Source organism: Harpia harpyja, chromosome 8, assembly GCF_026419915.1.
Source record: "Harpia harpyja isolate bHarHar1 chromosome 8, bHarHar1 primary haplotype, whole genome shotgun sequence".
Taxonomy (NCBI): domain Eukaryota; kingdom Metazoa; phylum Chordata; class Aves; order Accipitriformes; family Accipitridae; genus Harpia; species Harpia harpyja.
The window spans coordinates 12,713,500-12,735,333 of NC_068947.1; the positions used below are offsets into that span (position 1 = coordinate 12,713,500).

At 44.4% G+C, this 21,834-nt stretch overlaps 2 protein-coding genes across 10 annotated transcripts in view; both read left to right on the forward strand.

Annotated features, from left to right (window-relative positions):
* C2CD2 (C2 calcium dependent domain containing 2) overlaps positions 1-16,642 on the forward strand; it is a 41,205-nt gene extending 24,563 nt beyond the window's left edge. For 2 of the 4 annotated variants that reach the window (XM_052794706.1, XM_052794709.1), the window contains exons 9-14: positions 728-867; positions 1,155-1,326; positions 2,081-2,194; positions 4,553-4,680; positions 5,838-6,150; positions 11,519-16,642. In XM_052794706.1, the coding sequence (XP_052650666.1) occupies positions 728-867; positions 1,155-1,326; positions 2,081-2,194; positions 4,553-4,680; positions 5,838-6,150; positions 11,519-11,745 (1,094 nt within the window). In that variant the 3' untranslated portion in view covers positions 11,746-16,642. Of the gene's footprint in view, positions 1-727; positions 868-1,154; positions 1,327-2,080; positions 2,195-4,552; positions 4,681-5,837; positions 6,151-7,981; positions 8,019-8,713; positions 8,752-11,518 lie in introns of all 4 variants that reach the window. The other 2 variants (XM_052794707.1, XM_052794708.1) reach the window with 2 other exon arrangements.
* A 2,580-nt stretch (positions 16,643-19,222) lies between these two features.
* Positions 19,223-21,834, forward strand: part of PRDM15 (PR/SET domain 15) — a 41,362-nt gene continuing 38,750 nt past the window's right edge. For 4 of the 6 annotated variants that reach the window (XM_052794697.1, XM_052794701.1, XM_052794702.1 and 1 more), the window contains exon 1: positions 19,223-19,302. The gene's annotated coding sequence lies outside the window, so the exon portion shown is untranslated. Of the gene's footprint in view, positions 19,303-20,250; positions 21,778-21,834 lie in introns of those variants that run through there. The other 2 variants (XM_052794698.1, XM_052794700.1) reach the window with 2 other exon arrangements.

Consider the following 21,834-nt stretch of genomic DNA (forward strand, 5'->3'; position numbering starts at 1 on the left):
TCTTGAAGAAAAAAGTCCTAATTGATTGCACTGTCAACTGTCTTTTTTTTTTCCTCCCCCATACCATCTTAGCTGTTCTTCTCCCAAAAATTTGAATAGAAGACTCAAAGTAGAATCCTATTAGTGAGGAGAGAGCTGGGTAATGTGAATATAATGTAGATCTCTACTTGTCTTTGTATTTCACAGAAAACTAGGATTTCATATCTGAAATTGTGCAGTAATTTTGCTAATAGTTTGGTCCAGTCTAGTGTAGATAATAAAGTAAGGGGAGGAACAAGAGAACTGCTGAACTTGCACTAAAGTTCAAATCAAGAAAGACTATTCTTAATGCTATACCAGTTTACCAGGAATGCAGAGCATTCTCTGAAATGAAAGGTGCAGGTAACTGGTTATAGAGATTGTTCAAGAACCTAATAGTAGTATTTCTAGATGTTTTCTTTTCCTCTAAGCATTCTGCATATACAGGAAAAAAGATGGCCAGAGATAGTGGCAAATAAGTAACGTTTCATGTCTCCATTCTTTCCTGTTGCACAGTCTTAGGCCAGGCTGACGCATAGTTGTAAAATGGAAAGAAAGCTATAAAAAGTGCCATGTTTCTGCCCCATGGTGTAGAACCTGTTCTTGCAATTAGCTGCCTGTGTTCTTCCTCCTCCTTTCCTGTCTTCTTGCCCTTAAACATACTGACAGCTCAGATGTGCACTGATTTGGTTGATTTTATTTTTTCTAGGTCCCTTGTCCGCAAAGGTGACTGTACCTCTAGACTTGTTCAGGAAACAACCTTCTGGCCAGCAAAGCTTTGCACTGAACAGCAGTACCAGTGAGAGCAGCCCAGAGCCGGGGCCCGTGCTGGGATCCATTAGTGCAGAGGTACTACTGCATTTGGATGGTTTTACGGTGGATCTTTTACTTCAGGAAGTACTTCTGAATGCTCATCTTGTGCTTTGGACTGTCACTCGCAGCGCAGTGCCATTCGTGGCTAAGAGTAGTGCATTCAGATTGCATGGTAACACTTCACATGGTATTTGTGTCTATCAGAAGAATTAGCTGTTTGATTTTTGAATGTTAGTAAAAATGGTAAAGGGGTATTAGCTAGAAATGTTAGTGTCCTTCTTGCTTGACTGTGCTTCTAAGGTGACTTTTTTTTGTCCTCCTAGTTCTCTTTCATAGAAGCCAGTGAATTAAAGACGTGGCAAGTCTCTTCTCCAGTGCCAGCTCCTAAGATAGAGAAGGATCGCACTGTGATGCCCTGTGGGACTGTGGTCACTACTGTAACTGCTGTGAAAACCAAACCTCGTCTAGAAGGGAGATCATCTCCACTGAGCACAGGTGAGGAACTCCCCTTCTTTCTGTGTTCACTCTTAGGATTATCCATGGGGAACAGAGGTTGGGGAGGGAGTGGGATGTAAGGAGAGGTGTCCAGACTTCTCTGATGTGTTGATGGTAGGGGGCATTGTTTGTATTCTTCAGAACCAGGTTTTTAATTTTCATGAAGCCTTGCTGTTACAAGAGGAGTGGTTAATGCTCCTTTTAATGCACACTTTAAAGCTGCATGGTAGATGATAATGCAGAAGAGCTTGGTTTTGGTGGATGGCTTTCCACATGACAAAAGTATCAGACTCTTAGACTGTTTGCCGATGACGGACCATCCTGTGCCTTGGTCTATATTATAATGTCTAATAAGGTTTGGTGTCATCTTGTGACAAAGTTTTTTTCAGTGTACCTCTCAGGATTAGACTTTCTGATTCTTCTTGGGATAAGTATGAAAGTAAAACCTCTAAACAGTCTTTGTGTGAAGTCTCATGAAGAGCTGCATTCTTTTAAGTCGTTAAAGTAGATCTTTTACTTAAGTGGGTGTTGTCTAGCATATTACAGTAAAATGTTTAAAAAACAATAAATTCCTACGCTTCACAGGTCTTTTAGGGTCAGGTTACTATAGAGGGCATGTGTTGAGAATTTGTATTAAACAACTTTCTCAAACACTTATGAATTGAACAGTCTTTAACATTGGTATAATAAATTCTTGTTGTTTTCATAATAAATGTCTTGAATAGTTTAAATAACAAAAAAACTTGGTCCTCAGATTCTCCTGTGAAAACTCCAGTTAAAGTAAAGGTGATTGAAAAGGATTTCTCTGTTCAAGCTATCCATTCTCATGGTGCTCCAGTCAGCAAAACTTTATCGTCTTCAGATACAGGTAATAGAAATGTTCAAAGCTGCTAATGAGAATACATCTCTCTCTGGTGCACATGGGATTAATGTAATCCTGTTAAAATAACAGCAAACCCATACGGCTGCTGCCTTTCGACAGGCACTGAGATGTTTATGTTAGCAAGTACTGTGGTTAGGGATATAGCAGTCTTGCAGTAGAGGTCTGCTTTTAATTGGTGATTTAAATTACTGATTTTGAATAAATAACAATGAGCTGTGGTTTGGAGAGGGGAGGTGACTGCAGAAAAGTCAGGCTATATTTTCTCTTACTTTTAAATGAAAGATCCCTCCTTTATAAAGGCATGGGGGACACTGCACAAAATTAAAACCCTGTGAAACTTACCTCTAAGGCCATTGTGAAGTCCCCCCTGTCTGAACAGAAGGCAGGAGGCTGGACTGATGTAAGGAAGACTGAATTCTCCTCCTAGCCCTGCCACTGGGCTTTTTTTTCTGCTAATGCGAATGCACAGTCCTGCTGTGCCTGTTTTTCCACCTTCCTGCGTCACCTGGCATACAGCTGAAGTGCCTTCAGAGTGTCAGGTGGCATTGTTAATAACTTTAATTATAAATTCACTTTGCCTGTATTAAACCTGATTTTGACTCTGGAGCATTTTACCTTTTCAAGTTGCAACCCTGAATCTTCAGCATATTTTTCAGTCCTGTGTGTGGTCACTATTCGATCTTTCTGTAGCTCTGTATGGAACAGTAATGAAAGATGTGACCTAGTCTAGCTGCAGATGGCACATGATGTGGAGTCCAGTTTTCTTTGTATAGACTTGAGTGCAGATGGGACAATCTGGAGATGATCTAGACTGCTCCTGGAAACAGTCAGAAGTCTTGCTGAGAGAGAGAAATGTATTGGCCAAAAGACAGAAATCTGGGGAAGAGCATGAGCCAACAACTGTGAATAGCTGTAATAGTGCTTTAATCTTTCCCTACCTCTAGACTAAGTAGTACACTGATACCATGAAGCAGGATGGTATTACTAAGCCAATTTGGGAAATGTTAAGGTAGTGCTAGGCTTCTGAGTTAATTCTCATAACTGTTTATGATACTAAAGGTACCAAGCACTTACTGGAAAACTCGTTTGAAGACAACTTAGAGCATATTGTTATGGACAGTGTTTTTCTTCTTATGGGAGCACAGGGGAATACCTGTGAGATGTTTATACAATACAGCAGGAAGAATTACTCATTAGAACAAAATTTTAAGCCAAATGAAAGAAATACAAAGGAGCATTTGGTATGGCAGTAACTTAGGTAGTAGTTATTACAAACATCATGCCAAAATAGCAACAAGCACTATGGAAAAGATGCCGTGGCCGTGCCATAGTTCTAAGTGATGACAACAATAAGAATTTGCAAGTGCCACTGATGCTGTCCTGGATGCTCTCAGCTGTTCCTGAGGGCTTTGCAGTGGCTAGGGAGACGGAAAAGTAGGGGTTTATAATGACTGTACAGACATGCATGGGTGTGCATACCCCTTGTGCACACATACTTTTAAGTTCCAAAAGTATCTGAGATACTTGGTGTAGCATAATTATTCAGGCCTCATCTTTTATTGCATTAATGTCACAGTAACAAAAGACTGGTTGGTTTAATTAACTCTAGTTCCATTCCTGCCTGTATTCTTTTGTTGTTAAAACTCCTTCTCATAGAAAAGCCTACCTTAGACAATTAAATATGGGGGGGGTTGTTTCGTTAACTTTCTTAGCCTTGTTTGTTCCTTGATGAATTCGATTAGTGTGTATTTGTCATGCCCAAAGTAATTGCATACTAGATGCCAGAAATGGCCATGCTTAAAAACAAACTTGTGTTTGTCATTAAAGAGCATTTTATAAAGCAGGTTTTTTATTCCTGTGCAATGCTCGGAGGGGAAAAGGGGGTGCACTTTACAGGCTTTGGAGGCAGCTGATGAAGTGCAGAGTGACTGCCACTTTGCCTTCCCCATCCTATCATAGTGCCATAGCAAATCTGGAAATGCCGAGCAAAGATGTCTGGAAAAAGAGCAAAATAGCTACCTGAAGAAGTAGTGGCACGTGCCAGCTTTGTACCATGTTAGAACTATGGCTCTTCATGACTGTGATACCTGATGCTCTCCTGTGTGCTCAGGGCAAGGGTTTATAAGTGCAACTTAGGTACCTTTTCTCAAAAGAATGGGTAACAGAAGGGAAAGAAAAGACTGAATAGATGGGTAGTGAGTTGGAAGGTGTTTTGATATGCCTGGTGTTTATACCATATCTGCTAATTTCTTTGACTTTTAAGTCAAGAACAAACTCTGCCTCTCTTTGCTCTGTTTTTTCCTATTTTTCTTTCTTCTCTCTGAAATAATGCTTTCTTTTCAGAACTGCTGGTACTGAATGGCACTGATCCTGTTGCAGAAGCAGCCATTCGGCAGTTAAGTGAGTCTGCAAAGCAGAAGTTGAAGTCTCCTAGAAAGAAAAGCACCATTATCATATCAGGGGTGTCCAAGGTAGAGCAGAAAACAATACTTACATTTAATGCTTAGTACTGTAAAGTTTTTGCCCCACTGAGTGTGATGTTAACTTAAGGTGCATTCTGCTGTCTCCCATTCAGCAGTCTCTGCAGGATCTAGGTCTGCATGCCCGTTTGTTTCAATAACTGTTTCAAGTTAAGCCAAATCATGGTGGGTTTGTTGGGAAGGGTGTTGGTTTTTGATTGTTAGATTTGACAGCCTGACTAAAAATGCATGGTATTCTTGGATGGGAGTGGAATGATCAGGGATTTGGGAAGACCAATTTAGGTAAGAACAGAGGATAATTAGTCCTCCTCAGTGTTTCACCCATGGAGGGAAAATGCACAGAAAAGGTACGAAAGATTTTTCTGTTTTTTTCAAAGTTGTTAAAACCCTCTGAAAAACCTCCTAGTCCTCTTGGCTCTGTTCCAGAGGGAGGGCAAACAGACGACCTTTTCTTACATAGTATATAGTATTCCTCCAGACTTTCTTCATCCACAGCCTCAGTCTCCCATCTGATGCTTGGTGCCTGCCTGTAGTCCTTTCCCTGCAGGCTGCTGTATGGACATACGCTGTCAAGTCTTGCTGTTATGCACAGGACCCCTAAAGACCTCTGAGTGAAAGCTGAGTCAGTGGCCATGGATCCCCTCATCATCACTGTGCTGTGATGAGGGGAGGGAAATGAGGATCAGCTGCCACAGTGCCAGATACATCTCCTTGGGAAATGGAGGCACTGGGACTGCATGGATTTGCGTTTAGCTGATACAGCTGACAAGAAGTCCTTCCACAAGATGAAATGCTTTGATGTTTATTTTCTTAAAAGGACCAAAAGATTGTCTATGCATGCTGATACTTCATTACAGCAGCACATGTAGGAAAGAGTCCCATTATTTGCAGTGGGGCCAGGGATAGGTGGGAGGCATGTACTTAATTTGGGTTTTTTCCAATCATTTGGCTTTAACAACATGATTAAAACTTGGCTATATGCTCCTCTCCTTTAGTAGAGCTAAGGAAGCTTCAAGTGGCTTTCTGATAGCGCTGAGCAATACAAATAAAAGGGTAAAGAAGAGCAAAGAACAGAACTTTTGCAGGGAACCTTGTTTTTTCCAGCAGAGCGGCTTGTGTCAGTGTTGTCTTTTGTTTTCACTGGGCAGACCTCTTTACCTCAGGACAGTGAAGCTGCACTGATGATGGACTATGCTGCAGCCATGGATAGCTCCTGCAAAGAAGTAGATCCACCTGCTGTGGAGGAAGCTGTTGCAAAAGTCACCTCTGATGAAAAGCTATCATTAGGTGCTTCAGAAACAGTACCTGATACTGACCCACAGCAAAGTGCCCATAAGGCTTGGGGTTTGGAGAATGGCAGCCAACAGTGGGACACCAACACGCTCTTAGACCAGACCTGTGAAGAAATATCTGGGAGCTCATTAAGTGTTTCAGAAACTGGGAGCATGAAAAAATCTAAAGGTATGTGATCCTTAGCTTTGCTTTAGTGAATGACTGCTTTCTGTACGTAATTGGTAATGTCATGCAACACTGTAGTAGTTCATTCTTTCTCACTGATTTTTGTCCTTAAACTCCTTGTGATTGTGGTGTTGCTTGAAGCTGTCTTACTAGCAGCCATAAAGAGTGTGGTCCTCTGGCTCTCTGAGCCAGGTCAGGCTCTCTTACACTCCTCTCCATCAGGAAACAGAAGGGCTCACCCTTAGAAGTTGAAGGGCAGCTCGCTAAGCCCAACTCAGTTACCTGGGAGAGAAATAACTAGCCACATTGTCACTTCCTCAATGAAAACCATGTTCTTGTAAACAAGGACTTGTGCTATATTAGCAGCCCCGTTACTAACGTGAAGATGGCAGGGTTCCACGGTTGCTTTCTGATACGTTCCTTCTCCTTCACATCTCTGAGCACAAGACTCCCCTGCCCTCACTAAAGTGTGTGTTCAGGAAGCACCACAGCTAAGCCAGAAGTACACTCTCTCTTAACTGCCTTGTGAACAGTTTCTCCCTTTTCACTGTTTTTAATATGTAGTTTCCTAAAGAAAATGGAATAAAAGGTAATTTAATAGGTAAATAAGGGGTCGGATCATTTTGCTTACATAGTTACACACCTGGATAGCTGCAGTTTGAAAACGTCTTAGGATTCTTTGTCTTTCCTTTATAAATCCATTAACCTCTGAGGCTGTAGCACTGGTTTGTGGCTAAGTGGTAAACAGAGGGGCTGTTAGGAAGTCTGACAGAAGAGCCAGTGCAGCGGACTGTGCCTGAACAGGCGTCACACCAGTCTCACAGGCTGCATGTTGAAGCTGCAAAAATTGTTGTGTTTCTCACCCATATCCATCCCTCTTGTGCTTTATTATTTTCTATTCTTTCCTTCCTCAGGGATAGCATACAATGGTTTACTACAAAACCTCAGTATATTACTAGGTTATTGTAATCCCCCCTACATAAGGCATGCACTGGACCTCTTTGCCAAGGCTCTCCCTTAGAGCACTGAGGTTTTCTGGCATTCTTACAGCTGTATTGCTCCACCTGATAGATCAGGATGGTACAGCGACAATCAGTTTGACTTAGATGGTCAGGCACTGGAAAGTTTTGGGTGTGTTTGGCGTAGGGGATTAGTTGTGAAGGGATTTGTCTCATTTGGAGCCTGGAAAAATTTAGGAAGCTGAATGAGATTTTGCAAAACCTCTGGACTCTTCTTTAACATGTTATTCTAAATCAAGCAAGTGGAAGTTTGTATGCAAGCTGTTGTCTAGTTTTGTTTTTCCCTGTGCAGTATGTTGCAAAGAGATCGGGCTTCTAAAGATCCTGTTTTCACGATGTAGTATAGGACTGCTAAAAAGCACAAAGTATCTCTAATATTTGAGAGAGTTGTCTCATCTTGAAAAAATATTTTTAAAAACTGTCTCAAATCACTTTCTTTATACACAGATTGCTTCGTGGAAGTCTTGAATCTCTGCTTTGTCAGAGCCAAGTAGCTTTTATGGAGTGAGACAGGAAAACATTTCAACCCTCCTGCCCTCAGTTAGCTTTGAATAGTTCAAGGTTTCTGTTTTGTCAAATGCTTTCTCTTTTAAAAAAAAAAACAAACCACAAACACAAACACAACAACAAAAAAACCAAACAAAACTCAAACAAAGAAAACAAAACCCCTTCTGCTTTAAAAAGCCTTGTGTGTGTATTAATGTCTTAAAGTTAGCACTGTCTTTTTTTTTTTTCCTTCTTTTTACTCTTGCATATTTTTGGTTTTTTACCTTTCTGACTTCCTCTTTCTACCCATTCCCTTTTATAAACTTAAGAGGACTACTGTGCAAACCAGAATTAATTATCTAAACAGTAAGTTATTTTTGTCTTTTTTTTTTTTTTAAGAAAATGTAGCTTTACAATGGTACACTCATTGTAAAAACTGAAGCAAAACATAGTTTGGCACCCGTTTTCTTCCTCCCCCATCCATTTCTTTCCTCCCTCCAAAATTACCTTCCTGTGCTTAGGTGTCTTAGCAGACTAGTCTGCTGTAAGAAGTCATTCTTCTGGTGGTCGTGCTGTCCACATGGGTCACACAGAATGGACAGCAAGAAAGGCTTGGAGGGGTGCTCTACATTCCTGATCTCTCTCCATCATGCCCATTCCTGTAGTATCTGGTTATCAGTCAAATTCTGCTCACACAAACCGTGCGTGACCGCATAACTGGATATGTGTACGCAGAAAGCTTATTTTAAAACCTGCTGCTTACAGTTTTCTAGATCTCTTTTCTAGCCTAATTTGTAGAGCTACCAGGACCTCACCAGGTATTTACAAAACCACCTGGACAAAACTGTTTTGGAAGTTGGGAAGGAATGGAAAGAAGCGATCTCTATTTGTAACCTTGTAGATGTGGAAGGAAATCTTCCTTTAACAAAAATGAGATTCAGAAGTGATCCCAGCCCCACAAGCATTTTCAGAACACCCTAAACTAGTGCAGAGGAGCCTATGAAGACAAGTCAGTCTGTATAGCACTCTTGACATGCTCTCTGCTTATCTCTTGGTGTTAGGGGCAGAGTTGGCATATGGATCCTGTTGAACTCAAGAAGTAAGCATGCAAATAGCACGAGCATTGCCAAGCTTGTGATTTGCCCTGCCTTCTTAGCAGGGGTGCATGCCTCCACAACAGCTGGAGCCACTGTCAGGCAGCACGTACAAAACTGGCTAGAGACTGATGGGTGGCAGGGGGGATGTGGCAAGCTTCCAGGTAGCAATGACCTCAGTATCTCTGAAAACACAGGGATCTTTCATGTCGGGGGGCTGCTGCTTGTGCTGAGCCTGTGCTGCTCTCAGGGAAGCACTGCCTGCAGTTATTCAGCTGCAGTGAGTTGTCCCAGGCCACCGACACAATTTTTGGAGCGTTCTTGGTTCGGTTCTATTTCCTAGTATGGGAAATCAGTCTGAATGGATAGGACTAAATAGCTGCTTATGGACAAACCCTTCTGTCCTACTCCTCCTGTTGGCACAGCTTCAGCTGCAGCTGCCAAGACTGCCAGGCAGAACAGCTGACTGCTAAAACAAAAGCCGCGCAGCAGCAAGGCCTCATCAATCCCCCCCCAGCCTTTGCATATTAACAACTGTCAGTATCATGGGGTTGAACACTGTTTCTTTTATGCTGTTGACAACAGCTTGAAGTGGTACTGCCTTGCCAAAAAGATCAATCAGAGGGTGATGGGAGAGCAGTCAAGATTCAAATCCATGAGTTCCAGTTGCTTTCAGCTGACTTCTGCTTCAATCCCATCGTGCCCTGTGAGAAAAGACTCAGCAGCAGCAAAACATGCTGGAATATCCTCCCAGGTGCTGAGTGCTTAGTCCTTAAAATACAAAGTAATAAACCCCAGCATGTGTTAGTAACTGCTGTGGTCTGAACAAAGAAGCATCTGGCTGCTTGCAGCAGAGCTGCCACGAAATACCTATTCTGCAGCTGTCGCTGTGCAAAATGACACGCAGCCTGTGTCAAGTCCTGGGGGGACAAATACGTGATTCTAGCTATTGCACACTATCGCATGAAAGAATTGGTCTGTGTGTTGCTTTTTGTATCCATTTGCAATGGGCGGAAAAGCAGAATCAAGACCTTGCGGTGACAGGAATTAATAGCTGAACTGAGAAAGCATCGGGAAACCTGATAGTGGTGCAGGAACAAGGTGTGGAAGCTTTGCCAGGGAGATGACTGTCCTCACGTACTAGTCTGACTGCCAGAAGGCTCCTGTGTTGGCTTGCTACCTGGGTCCTCCTTCGTTCAAATTGGCTTGTGCCGCTTGGACAACACCACTACCCAATTCTCCACAAAAGTGCTGCTATTTTAACATGGGGCTGATGTACTGACACCAGGCTGAGTGTTGCTGGTAGCTTGGAGCAGTGTCCTTGCCAGCTGCAGCCGAGCTGCCTTACACATCAGGCACACGTGTGCACATGGAAATGGAAGGTGGAATTTGGCAGAACGGTGGCTGCAAAAACAACCCGAGCTTGCAAAGAGAGAAGAGTACTGGTGGCCGGTGTTGGCAACATGAGTCCCGAGCCCCTGGTGAGATGACAGCTGCAATTGCCTTGGCTGCATAATAGGTTTGACATGGAATCAAGGGAAGGAATACAACAAAATGAATCAACTTAATTTACGGCAAAAGGGATTTGAGCAAATTTCTGAACCTGTTGGAAGTAGTTGTAATGTTATTTTTAATCTGCTTGAAGTGAATTCCTATTCCTAACAGGATTTTAAAATAGCAAATGCTTCGTGATTGTTACTCTAGGTGGTGCTACCGAATTTGTGTAGAATACGTGCTGCCTGGCTTGTATGGGCCTACTGCATGCAGGTTGATTGCCAGGTACTGTTCTCCGGCACCAACAGTATCCTTCACCTCAAATTAAAATGCCGCTTTCATGTTGCGCATCACAGGCTAATCTTTTCTTCTCAGCTCCTTTGATCTCTGAAACAACAAAGAGTAGCATTACTTCCTCTGCTTCATCCTTTTTATAAAATACTTTGTACTTCTATTGTATTGGAAAGATTGGATATGCCTGTTTGACATGTGAGAACCCAGTGTACAACCCACACCAAACGCTGTGCATGTGTATGTTTGACCACAACCATAGCTTTCAGAAGATCATTTGAAACTAATAAAGTGTAAGGAAGGAGACTTCCACAAGATGTGTGGATTGACTTTAGAAGCTGAAATCAGAGGATAAATATTTGATCGCTCGTAGGCATATTTCATAGTAGCTTTCCTTCCTTTTCAACAGCATCATTTCTGAAAGAACTGAAGGAATAATTCCTTTTTTCTTTAGTGCTCCTCTAGCAATATATGTGAGCTCTTCTCTCCTGAACATTTCTGCTAACTGTGCGAGTGTGTGTATATGCATATGTCATGATTCAGTTTGCATGATACTTGCATGGAATGAGGAGAAGTGGAGAAATACATACTTCCATGGAGTCTGAATTTCTCAGCAGTGTTCAGTTGGGAGAGAGCTGGATCAACAGCAGGGCAAGGAGGATTCAGTAGCATGTAGTGTATGTATGTGTGCCTCTGGCTGAAAGCACGACGATTGCTCGTGTTCACCAGTATCTGAAATCACTTGTTCCAAGGTGGAACTCATACTATTATGGCCTCTAGGTTACAAACCATCAATATTCTTGCTTTAGACTCGCCATGCTCTTAGCTTTCTAACATTGAATAATTACCAAGGTGATGCTTAAACTGGAAATGTTAAGACCAAGGCTTTTTTCAGTCGTGCTGCCATTAAAGTTAAAGCTGAGCTCCAAGAAGAAGGCAGCCTGTTCTGTCTAAAGTGTCCTGCACCTCTGCTGTTTGCTTCTGCAGGTGGGATTTTGAAAAAAAGCGCGAAGCTCTTTTTCCGCCGGCGACATCATCAGAAGGATCCAGGAATGAGTCAATCGCACAACGATCTTGTCTACCTGCAGCAGCCACTGTCGGAGGAAACGCGCAAGAAGGGAGGCACGCTTTCACGTATTCTGAGCAGAAAACTCCTTTCCAAAAACAAAAGCAAGAACAAACTGAATGGTGCTTCGGCAGAACCATACGTGTAAGACTGAACACTCTCTGATGGGATACTTGCACATCAGTTGACCATTTGTTTACAGAGCAGTACTAGAGAATACAAATACAAATGATGACTTGCATAAAATGATGTTCACTAATACAGTGGTCCAGGAATAAAGAGAAAGCTTGTCTTTTTTGTTTATTTTTCCAGAACGCTTTTTCTCTCTGATTAGAAAGCTGCTCCTCCAAATACAAGCAGTACTAATTGTATTGTGATGGCTTTTGGAGGACCATGTGGTTTATTGTAGAAGATGAGGGAGGATGGGGAATGGTGCAGGTGGGGAGGACCTGCATGTAAGCACCTAGTTTACATTAATGGGGAACTAAGAACTGAAACATCATACTGCTATATGACTGAACCACTAAAGAGAGAGAAGATACCACTGTGCTTCCTTACTGCAGCCTGGAATAGTAGCAATGCAAGTCTCAACTTGATTTTCTAGTCAGGCTGAAAGGGAAAAGAGAGACCCAGATCCAGTTTGTATTGTAATTTGGAAACGGGTAAGTTTTCAGAAGCAGAACTAAAATGCTTATTAAGATAGCCTACTGTAGTAACTGTAGCCTGCTGTAATAACTGCTCAGTCCATGTAGGTGGAGAGATGCCTTTGATATTAGCCATAATTCAATAAATTATGCAAATACTTATACTAGCATATTGTTTAATGTTCTGTGCATAAGTTATGCTTAAAAAAACAGAACTTTTTTTAAAGTCTACTTGAGTCTACTCACAAACAAAACATTTACAAATTCTTATATGTAGCTTTTCTTCCCTGTGTGAGAAGCTGCGCTGCTAATGCAAAAACCTATCTTAGGGGCTCTAATTCCTTCTCCCAAGTACTTGTTAGACAAGTATATTAGCCATCATATCAAATGCAAAGCTAGGAGCAATAAGTGATGAATAGAGATATTTAACCCTATAATGCTTTTCATTAGACATTGTTTTACTTGCCAAACACTTGCCACCGAGATCTTAGAAAACACAGTTGTGAAGAGAGCTTTTTAAAAAATAATAACAATTCCCTTAGTCATCTTTCAGTTTCTAGATCTACCAGTGTTGTCATGTGGTGAGTGGTTGGTTGGGTGAGGTTTTTAACTTTTTTTTCCTCATTAAATATTGCAGCTGGCTCCTTTAAATTAAAAGGAAAAACTGATGAAAGTAAAGGCATAGTTTGGGCTTGTTTTGGCTATTAAGAAGAGTAAAATGTCAGTCAGTATTTCATAGGTACCATCTTTCATGCATACCTGTACTTTTCCATCATCTACATTCCTACTGAGGACAAAGGACCAAGCCTGTTCTCTTTAGCCAAGAAAAACATCCATTCCATCTAAATTACTGACATGAATGGATGATAGATTTGTGCCTGCTTTGCCAACAGTGATTTCCCCCACCCCCTTTCCTCCCCTTAAGACATCCTACACTTTGGCAGATACTTGGGCTTTCAACTTAAACCATTCTTCAAAAATAGAAAGTCACTGAAGAAGAGAAACACATTCCAAAACTTCTGATGGACTCTAGCTTCCTTGGTAAATGCTTTTACAAAGAATATAAAAGTAGAGGCATTTGGGCTTCTTTTTTACCAAGAAAATATTAGAAGAAAGAAACTGTCAAAGTCTTTTAACTGAGCCTACTGTTTAAAACGACTGTTTATGCGGAACCTCCTAAAATCACTGTGGTAGTACAGCAGTCCAGACTATCAAATAGTTGTATGTTTAAGCATGCTGCTTATTATGAAAACACTTGAAGGCATTTTAATACTCTGTATTTTGAAAATTGGTTACAAATGAGTCTTCTAGGGCTGTAACGTGCTTAGAAATCCCAGTTCAGTAATACAGGTTTGTCCTGCTTGAATGTGCTTGAACACTTTTGTTTATTGTTAATTTAATACAAAGCAGAAGTTAGGTTTCTTCATTTGTTCTAGAGTGGTTCATGATACAAGCATTAAAAAACCTGATGTTACATTCTCTTCAACATACGTTTTTTCCCTTGACTCTAGTAGGGGCTCTTTGCATGACGGGGAAGGGTGGGGGGTCAAATCCCTGCCATGTTTGAAATGCTCAGACCTGTTTGCTGAAGGAGAAAACCACAACTGGTCACTGAGCTCAAGAAATCAAAGTGAGACTGAGCTCCATGGGTGGCACCCCCTTACACTAAAACTGAAGAGCTGTGGAATTGGGAAGGTAAAAGGAGCATGTAACATTACTTGAAGTCTGCTTAAATTACTGAACTGGGATTTTAATTTATGGAAGCTTTATCATGTACTGTAGAATGGGGTGGAAATAACACTGAATAAGTTGCAGAATACAGGAGTAGGATTTGCTCGTAGCTTACCCCAAAGAACAGATACGCAATGAAGAAGTGGGTTTTTGGTTCCTCTTTCTTAAGGTCTTGGTGATTGCCTAAATGCATATCTTGATGGTGGGAACCGAGAACATTCTACACTGCAAACTGTGTGAAGGTTTGGGCTTGCATATATTGAGAGAGAACGAATTCTTAAGATGAGGAAAGCAAGGCATTTGGGGTAAAAAGGGAATCTTGTTTTTTAATTGCCTTCACTCCTCAGGAAAATAAACATCGTTTGGTTTGATGTTTGACCTCTATATCTGGCTGGTGTGTTCCTCACCTCTTCCTACTCCTCTACAAATAATTTATGTCCTGTTGTAAAAACAAGCTAAGATAGTAAACACAAAGGAACAATTGAGTTGCTCAGTTGTGACAACCCCAAAGGCCCACAATATTGAATCCCATTCCCCCCTTCTGAGATGATTAGGTTGACATTTAAGATCAGGAGATCTGACTGTGTACATTTTTTGTGTTGCTAGTATTTAAGTCAGCGTGAGTTGGGTCCTGACAACCAGTGGGAGCTGTGCTGCAGGTTTGGGTTGGGAGGACTGGATTTGTAAAATGCCATAACTAACACTGCGATGTATCCTGTCAGCTGCTGAATATTTCCTGTGCAGTTGTGTGAAGGATGCTGGAGGAAATAATTTTGCTCTTTTGTGTTTTGCAGTCTTCATAATTTTAATAACTACACGTTTTAACAGTAGAACAAATCTCTGCATGATAATTACACTGAAAACTTCTTGGTTTCTGCCTTCCAATTTAATTACTTCAGAACAATAGCTTGGAAACAACCTGTGAAATCTTTCTTCCTTTTTGCCCCTTTTCTTACCCTTTAGTGTTTCTGGATGTTCTGTACAGCAAAGAAGGCATGGTATTTATTTTATGACGACTAAGAGATGAAAGCTTGCTTTTCCTTTCTAAAGGAATTTTTCTGCCCATAATCGAACCTTCTTAATCTGTGTCTGCAGTTTGTTTTGCTTTACAGCATTTTAGCTTTTCATTTGCCTTGATGGAGACGACCTGCATCCTTACCTAACCAAGATTTGCCTTGGCTTTAGTGTCAATTTTGACCAAGTAGTACAAGAATTAGATTTTTCTTTGTAGATTAAAGCAATAAAAACTACCTAATATCTCAAGTGTGAATACCAACTAGGTAACTTTCTTAAAGTGACTGAGATCACTTTAAAAGTCACTTTAAAGAGGAGGAGGTGCTTTATCCCTAGATCACTGGTATTTCATATCCAATTCACCCCAGGAAGAAATGAGTCATTTCACTCCTAACTACATATGAAGCTTGTGAATCTTAGGTGGCAGGAAGGAGAAGGAATGCCATACTGGAAAAAAAGTTCATATTCATTTAAAAAGCAAAATACCTTTGGCAAACCTCTTCAGCTTAGTGGACGGGTCATAAACTGTGCAGGCATAAATACTGGGCTTTATTCTTATGCTTTCTGTTAGATTTTCTTTTTCCCCTGTTCTTTCTTTGGGAGAGAGGTTGGGGCTCCAGGTCATACAGACCTGTAGTTACTGTCTTGCTCTTGAGAGGACTTGGCTTACAGTGCTGCTTTTTTTGAGGTGTTCTATTGCCTGGCAATGATAGCAGTTTTGAGGATCAGTGAAATTTTACAGCGTTTCCTGGTACTGCATCTCCTTGCTGGTTCTAGGTGGTTTTCAAGTGAAAGCTTTCTGCTGTGTATTTCTTGTAAAGTTTTGGTGTTCTTGATATGCAAAGTATCATATGAAGAAGCGAAGTCGACCATGTAAAATGCTACCAAATGTGTATGGGGAAGCAAAATAAGAGTCTTGCTCTTGTTTTAACATCTTTTCTCAGCTCTGGTAGCTCAAGGTGTTACAAGGAGCAAGAGCTCTATAGAAGGTGGGAGCCGCATGGCTTTTTCATTTTAGTTTATTGCAGTTTTTGAATTGTAGAGCTGAAGTCTGAGATAAGTGCTTATCCTGGTATAGAATTAAGTGTACTGTACCTCCAGGCTAAGACATTCCCAGCGTGAGTAGCAACAGCTGACCTCATGCTTTGACCTCCACAGGACCTAAGTGGATTTATTCATGTGTTTGAAGTCAGCATATGCTTCTGTACATTGCTAAGCCACAGCCTTGGTGACAAACAACTCAAGATTAACTATATAACAAGGGTGATTAAGTTAAGGGTGAATAATATCATGTCACTCAGGATATCCAAACTGTTACTATGCAAGATGCTGGCATGGTGTGAAAATAGCTGGGAAGGATGGGTCTGAAGTCTTTCCAACACTGTAACTCTGTATTTCCCAATAACGTATTACGCTCTGATATTCCAGGTGGGGGTAAAACATTTTTTTCTAGCATTCAACTGTGATAGTCACTTCTTCTGTCGTGGGTTTTTTGTTTGGGTTTTTTTTTCTTTTTTCTGTGTGTAGACAAAATTAAGTTGGTGCAATTAAGACATCTATGATGTACAGCTTTATTATATCCCTAAAAAGCCTGAAAAGAGGATTTTTTAAAGAAATAACTACTGCTGTACATACAATAAAAGCCAATTGTCTCTGTGTAGTGTGCTGTCCTACATACCTAGTCAGCCAAGCGTAACAGATGGTTTTCTACTCTCCTTCGCTAATTTGACCTGTTGCTTAACACGGTCCATTTACCTGTTTATTCAGGAGCAGAGTTCTCCACCTACGCTGTGCTGACACTGTGGGTTGTTTCTGATAACTCTGGCCATATCAGGTAGCCCCTTCTTGTTCCTCGAGAAATTGCGTGAAACATGGAATGTGGGAATCTAATGGAAAAAGGATTTGTGGAACTCATCGTGGTGATTCGTCGTCTTTTCTCTCAGTTATGTTGTATTATCCTGAAACCATTTGTAATTTGGGGGGAAAAGGGGGAGGAGTGTTAGGGCCTAGATCCTATATAGAAGACACCAGTATTAACATGAGCACAGCCTGGGAATAAGCTTCTCTTGTGATCGTTTTACCGAAAAAGTTATGTTCTAAATTAATGCTGCCACAAAGCCCTACCAGACTGAGGGGAAAAAAAAAAACACCAAACCAAAGAGGCATTCACATGAAAATAGCCACAGTAGTGTTTTTATTTCCCTTCGCAAAGTGAATGCTGTACCTTCTTTTGCAAGGAAATTGTATATTACCGTACTGGGAGTTACAACCCACGTTTCTATGCCTGTTTATTTCATATTCTTGAAGTGCGTAGCTGAAATTTCCTAATAGTGTCCCAAAAAACCTTACCTTTCCTTCCTGCTGTAATCTTGGGTGAGGTTTTTTAACTTGTGCGATGCCATTCGTGTACACTAGCAAAAGTAACAAGACCTATCAGAGCAAGAGCAGGAATGGATGTAGCACAAAGTCTGGCACCATACTCTTTCCTCCAGTTCATCATTCTTAAACAATGAATGGAAGGGATCTTCATTTTTTCATCTCTACCCCAGTGAGCATGGTGTGAGATGCAAGTTCACCATCTGATGTTAACTTTGCAGAAAGGTAGGAATACTGACAAAACCAAAAAAAAGCGCAATCATTTTGGAGCTGCAGGATCCAGACTCACATGCATTGTAAATCCAGACTGCTTCAGCTAGGAAACGTACAGAAAACTATTCTGAATTAGTTAATAGTTATTCTGACAGACTGAATGCACTGCAAGTAGGATAATCACGCTTGTGCACTGGGTGCTGGAGAAACGTAGGTGGAGGCCAAGACAGCACCATGAATGGAAATATGCACTGATATGTACAGGGAAAATAAAAGCAGACTGTACAAAACTAAAGGCCAGTTGGCTTCGGTCTTTGAAAAAGTAAGTGACCTGTACATGCAGCTAGATCTTGAAAAATTCTCCTTACTACTCCTGTGCTCATTGAAAACTACTGGGGAGTCATTTTTAAAGAATAAATGGTTCCCCCTACTTAAAGTAGCGCTGTTTTGCCAAGAAGCAACATTTTCAAAATTCAAATGCTGCATTGTTTCAGTTTACCCAAGCACTTAACAAGAAGAGAGTCACAATACTCTGTACACATCCCTCTTGAAACTGGGTATTTGTGCAGAAGGGCATGTGGGATGGGTAAGGTGAGAAGGGAGAAAGGGCCTGGCCTTAGCCAACTGTTACAGATACAGCCGTCAGAAGAGCACATCGCCTGCAGAGGACAGAGCTGCTGCTGCCTTTGAATCTTTGGGGATGCTCTTACTGTGAAGACTGGCCAGTCACACCACAGCGGCAGGGAGCAGCACTGCATAAGGCTTAGGGGGGACTCCGTTGTAAGGGACACTTCTTGCCAGAGGAAAAAGTTGAGGCATCTTGCTTGAACACAAAAACCATAAGCACCTCCTGGCCCTGGCCTCTGAAGGGGTGTTCGTGGCTGCCCAGTGCACCCTTCAGTTGGGAGAGGGGCGAGCACCGCAGTAACCCGAACTGGGGGTTTAAAACCCCTTGAGCCAAGGGCTCCGAGTCCACATCCTTTGTTTCCAGGGCACCAGGTCTCAGCGGTAGCCCGTTATATATATCCAAAAAAAAGCATTGCTGGTTGTTCCCGAAGGGTGTGCATGGCCGTGCCCTTTGCTATCTCGCACAGCAGCGCTGGGCCCCGAGAACACCCTGGTAACGCAGGGCTGAGGAGACTGGGGAGCGCCGAACTCCTTAGCCTCGCCGAGGCGTAGGTGCGGAGGAGACGGGCGCTCAGGTACTTACCTGTTCGGGGCTTCGCTGGGGAAAAACCACAGGCCCCACAGCCTGCCAGGTGCCCGGGGCGGCGTTTCTGTCAGCCCTTAACGCCTCCTGACAGGCCGCTTTGGGACTCCTCCCTCGCGGCTGGCGCTCTCCGGGAGGACGCGGGACAACCGCAGGCTGTGCTGCCTGGGTGCGACGCCAAGTTCAATGGCAGCCACCCGCCTCCTCCAGCCCAGCCTAAGGCCGGAGCGCCGCGCCGGCGGTGCGGAAGGCGGTACGGGGGGACCCGGCCGGGAACGGGCCCGGCTGGGGGAACCCCGCCGCCGCCGCCGCGCAGACCGCTGCCCTCAGAGGGGCGAGCCAGCGCGATGAAGGCGCCGGGAGCGGGACAGCGCCGCCGCCCTCCCCGCCGGCGGTGGACTACACTTCCCGCCGTGCTTTGCGGCCGGCCGCGCCGGCTTCCGGTGGCGCGTGGTTTCCGGAGCGGATCGGAACCCGGAGTCCGGATCCGATCCGGGTCTGGCCATTCCCCAGGCAGGTAACGCCGGTTCCCCGCGCTCCCGACCGCCGCCCCCCCCTCCCTCGCCCCGGCCCACGCACGGGACACCCCCCCCCCCCACGCGGGACCGCCGCCCCACGCCCGGCCCGCGCGGCCCAGCCCGCCGCTCCTCCTCTCGCCGCCCCGCCGCTCCCCAGGGCGCGCCGGGCCGAGGCGGGGGGAGCGGCGGCGAGGGCTCCCCGGGGCGGCGGCGGCTGCGGCCCCGCCGCCGCCGCCTCCTCCTCCGCCGCCGCCTCCTCCTCCATGCCGCCTGTTCTTTGTTACAGCGGCCGCGCCACGGCGCGCGGAGGGAGGGTAGGAGGGAGGGGGGGGGGGCGAGGCGGGTCCGAGGCAAAACCCGGCGGAGCCGCTCCCGGATCCCGGGCCGGGCCCCGCCGCCCGCCGGGCTCCTGGCGGCTGCGGCGCGGTCCCGCCGCTCAAGCGCCGGCCGTGCCCGCGGGGCCGCGCCGAGGCCTCATCTCCCCCCCGCCCCCCTCCGCCCCGCACACCCTCACACCGGCCCCCGGCCGCGGCGTCGGGAGGCTCCGTCCCCGCCGGTGTCAGGCGGGCCGGGGCAGCCCCCGCGGCGGCGGGGGCGGTGGGACGAGCCGCGGGGGGTGTGTAAGGGCGGGGGGGCGGTGTCCCCGCGGCCGGGGCTCGGCCGGTAAAGCCGTTGGTCCGGGGAGGGCGCGCGCCCCGTGAGGGAAACGGCCCCGCCGGGGCTGGTGGCGCCGGCAGCCGGGGCGAGGGGCTGCGGTCGCCTCAGCTGGGTGGCGGGGGGAGCGAGGAGGGCCTCGGGGAGGCGGCGGGGGCCGCTTCCAGGTGTGAGGGCGGGATCCGAGGCGGGGAGGAGGAGGAGGAGGCAGGTCCGGTGAGCCGGTGTGGGAACCGGCCGGCGGCGGCGGCCGGGCCGAGGGCTGAGGCGCGGGCCGGCGGCTCTGCCGTGGGTCTGTAGGTGCGCGCCTGCTGGAGGAAGGTGCGGTGTGTCCGTTGCAAGAGGAGAGGAAGAAAGCCCCAGCCCGCAGCGCTTCACACGCAGAGATTTTCCGCCATACGCTCGTTTTCTGCTCGCATTCATTCAACTTTGCATATACTTTACTCGCCCTAGGCAGAGCGAACATGACCGCGGGAGATGTTGGAAAGGGCAGGCGGCGTAAACTCAACACCCGCTCTGTTGTTACTCTGTGGTCCCCCTAACTGGTACAGAAATTGTCCCCCTCCCCTTTCTCAATGATAAGTGATAGAACGGTGGTAATTTTTTAGAAATACAAGGCCTCGCTGTAGTTTAGCAGGTATTCTGCCAGATAGTTTCCGATTACTTTGAGCGGTAGCGTGAACAAATTAAACTCCATCGTCTAAAAAACAAGGTGTGTTTTTAAGTGCATTCTGCTTGCACACGTATATTTGCAGTAGCTGTCTGCTGGTGTTTTCAAGTTACTTATTCACACTGGTAGAAGCCCATCCTAGAACTTTAATGGAAAACTGAAGAAAGAAGGAAGGGAAACTAATTTTACTTTGATGGCCATTAAATTCACATACAGATTTTTAGGGGTTGGGTTTATTTTTTAATTCTTCTTACCTATTTTTTTAAAATCCATTTGCAAGATCAAAATTACCTTACGCTGGAGCCTGATTTCTTTCTTCAGCGGTTTATAAGGGGAAAGTATGCTTTTACACCAGGTCTTACATTTTTGGATAGCTTATGGCTCAAGTGGTTCCCTGACACGTCATGCTCCGCAAGCAGATACCTGTGACGCTGCAGCCCCTCAGTGTCTTCATTTGTGTTCCCTTGAGTTTCCAAAGTGTTCGGTGGCCCGTGCTGCAGGTAGAGTTTGTGTGGTTAGCTGTGTGCTCTACTCTCGGGCACAAAGTCACTCAGTTAATTATACAAGCAGAAAATTCTGGTTTTCTGGCCTTTTACTGCCATCAGAATTAGGCCTTGTACCTGTGGTCTAATTGCTTCTGTGTAGCTTTTCACCTGATTATTCACTGCTTAATGATCGCTCTCTGCTTTATGTAGAAATATCTGGAATTCCCAGAAGCTTTTATTATCTCTGCAAGACAAGAACATAATTACATGCAGTGGGATGAGTGACTTAATGGAGTACTTTTCTGATACAAATGCTTGAAAAGAAAAAAAAAATCAGACGTGGCCCAGAGTAACAGCACATCAGGGTAAAAAACTCCGAAGTCTGTCTTCAGTGCCATCACGTGAGCTAGTGTGGCACTTTGTGACTCCATTTACCAGCTGGAGTGGATGGCATAATGTCATTTATTTCAAAAGCTCTTGGCAAATACAGTTGCGATATGTGATGAGTTTTGAAGCCTGTGGGTGAGAAGTAGTCCGTGTCTGCAAAGCAGAATTGTTAAACGCATTTTGGGGCAGTTCTTCCTTTCTTACACTTTCTGTAAGGTAGGAAGGGGGAAGAAAAGACCACCCAGGAATTTGTAACAAGGTGCAGACACTAATGCAAGGTAATCCTCTTTTTGCACCTGCGTGTTGAGGTGTGAGTTTATTTGATACACAGTACA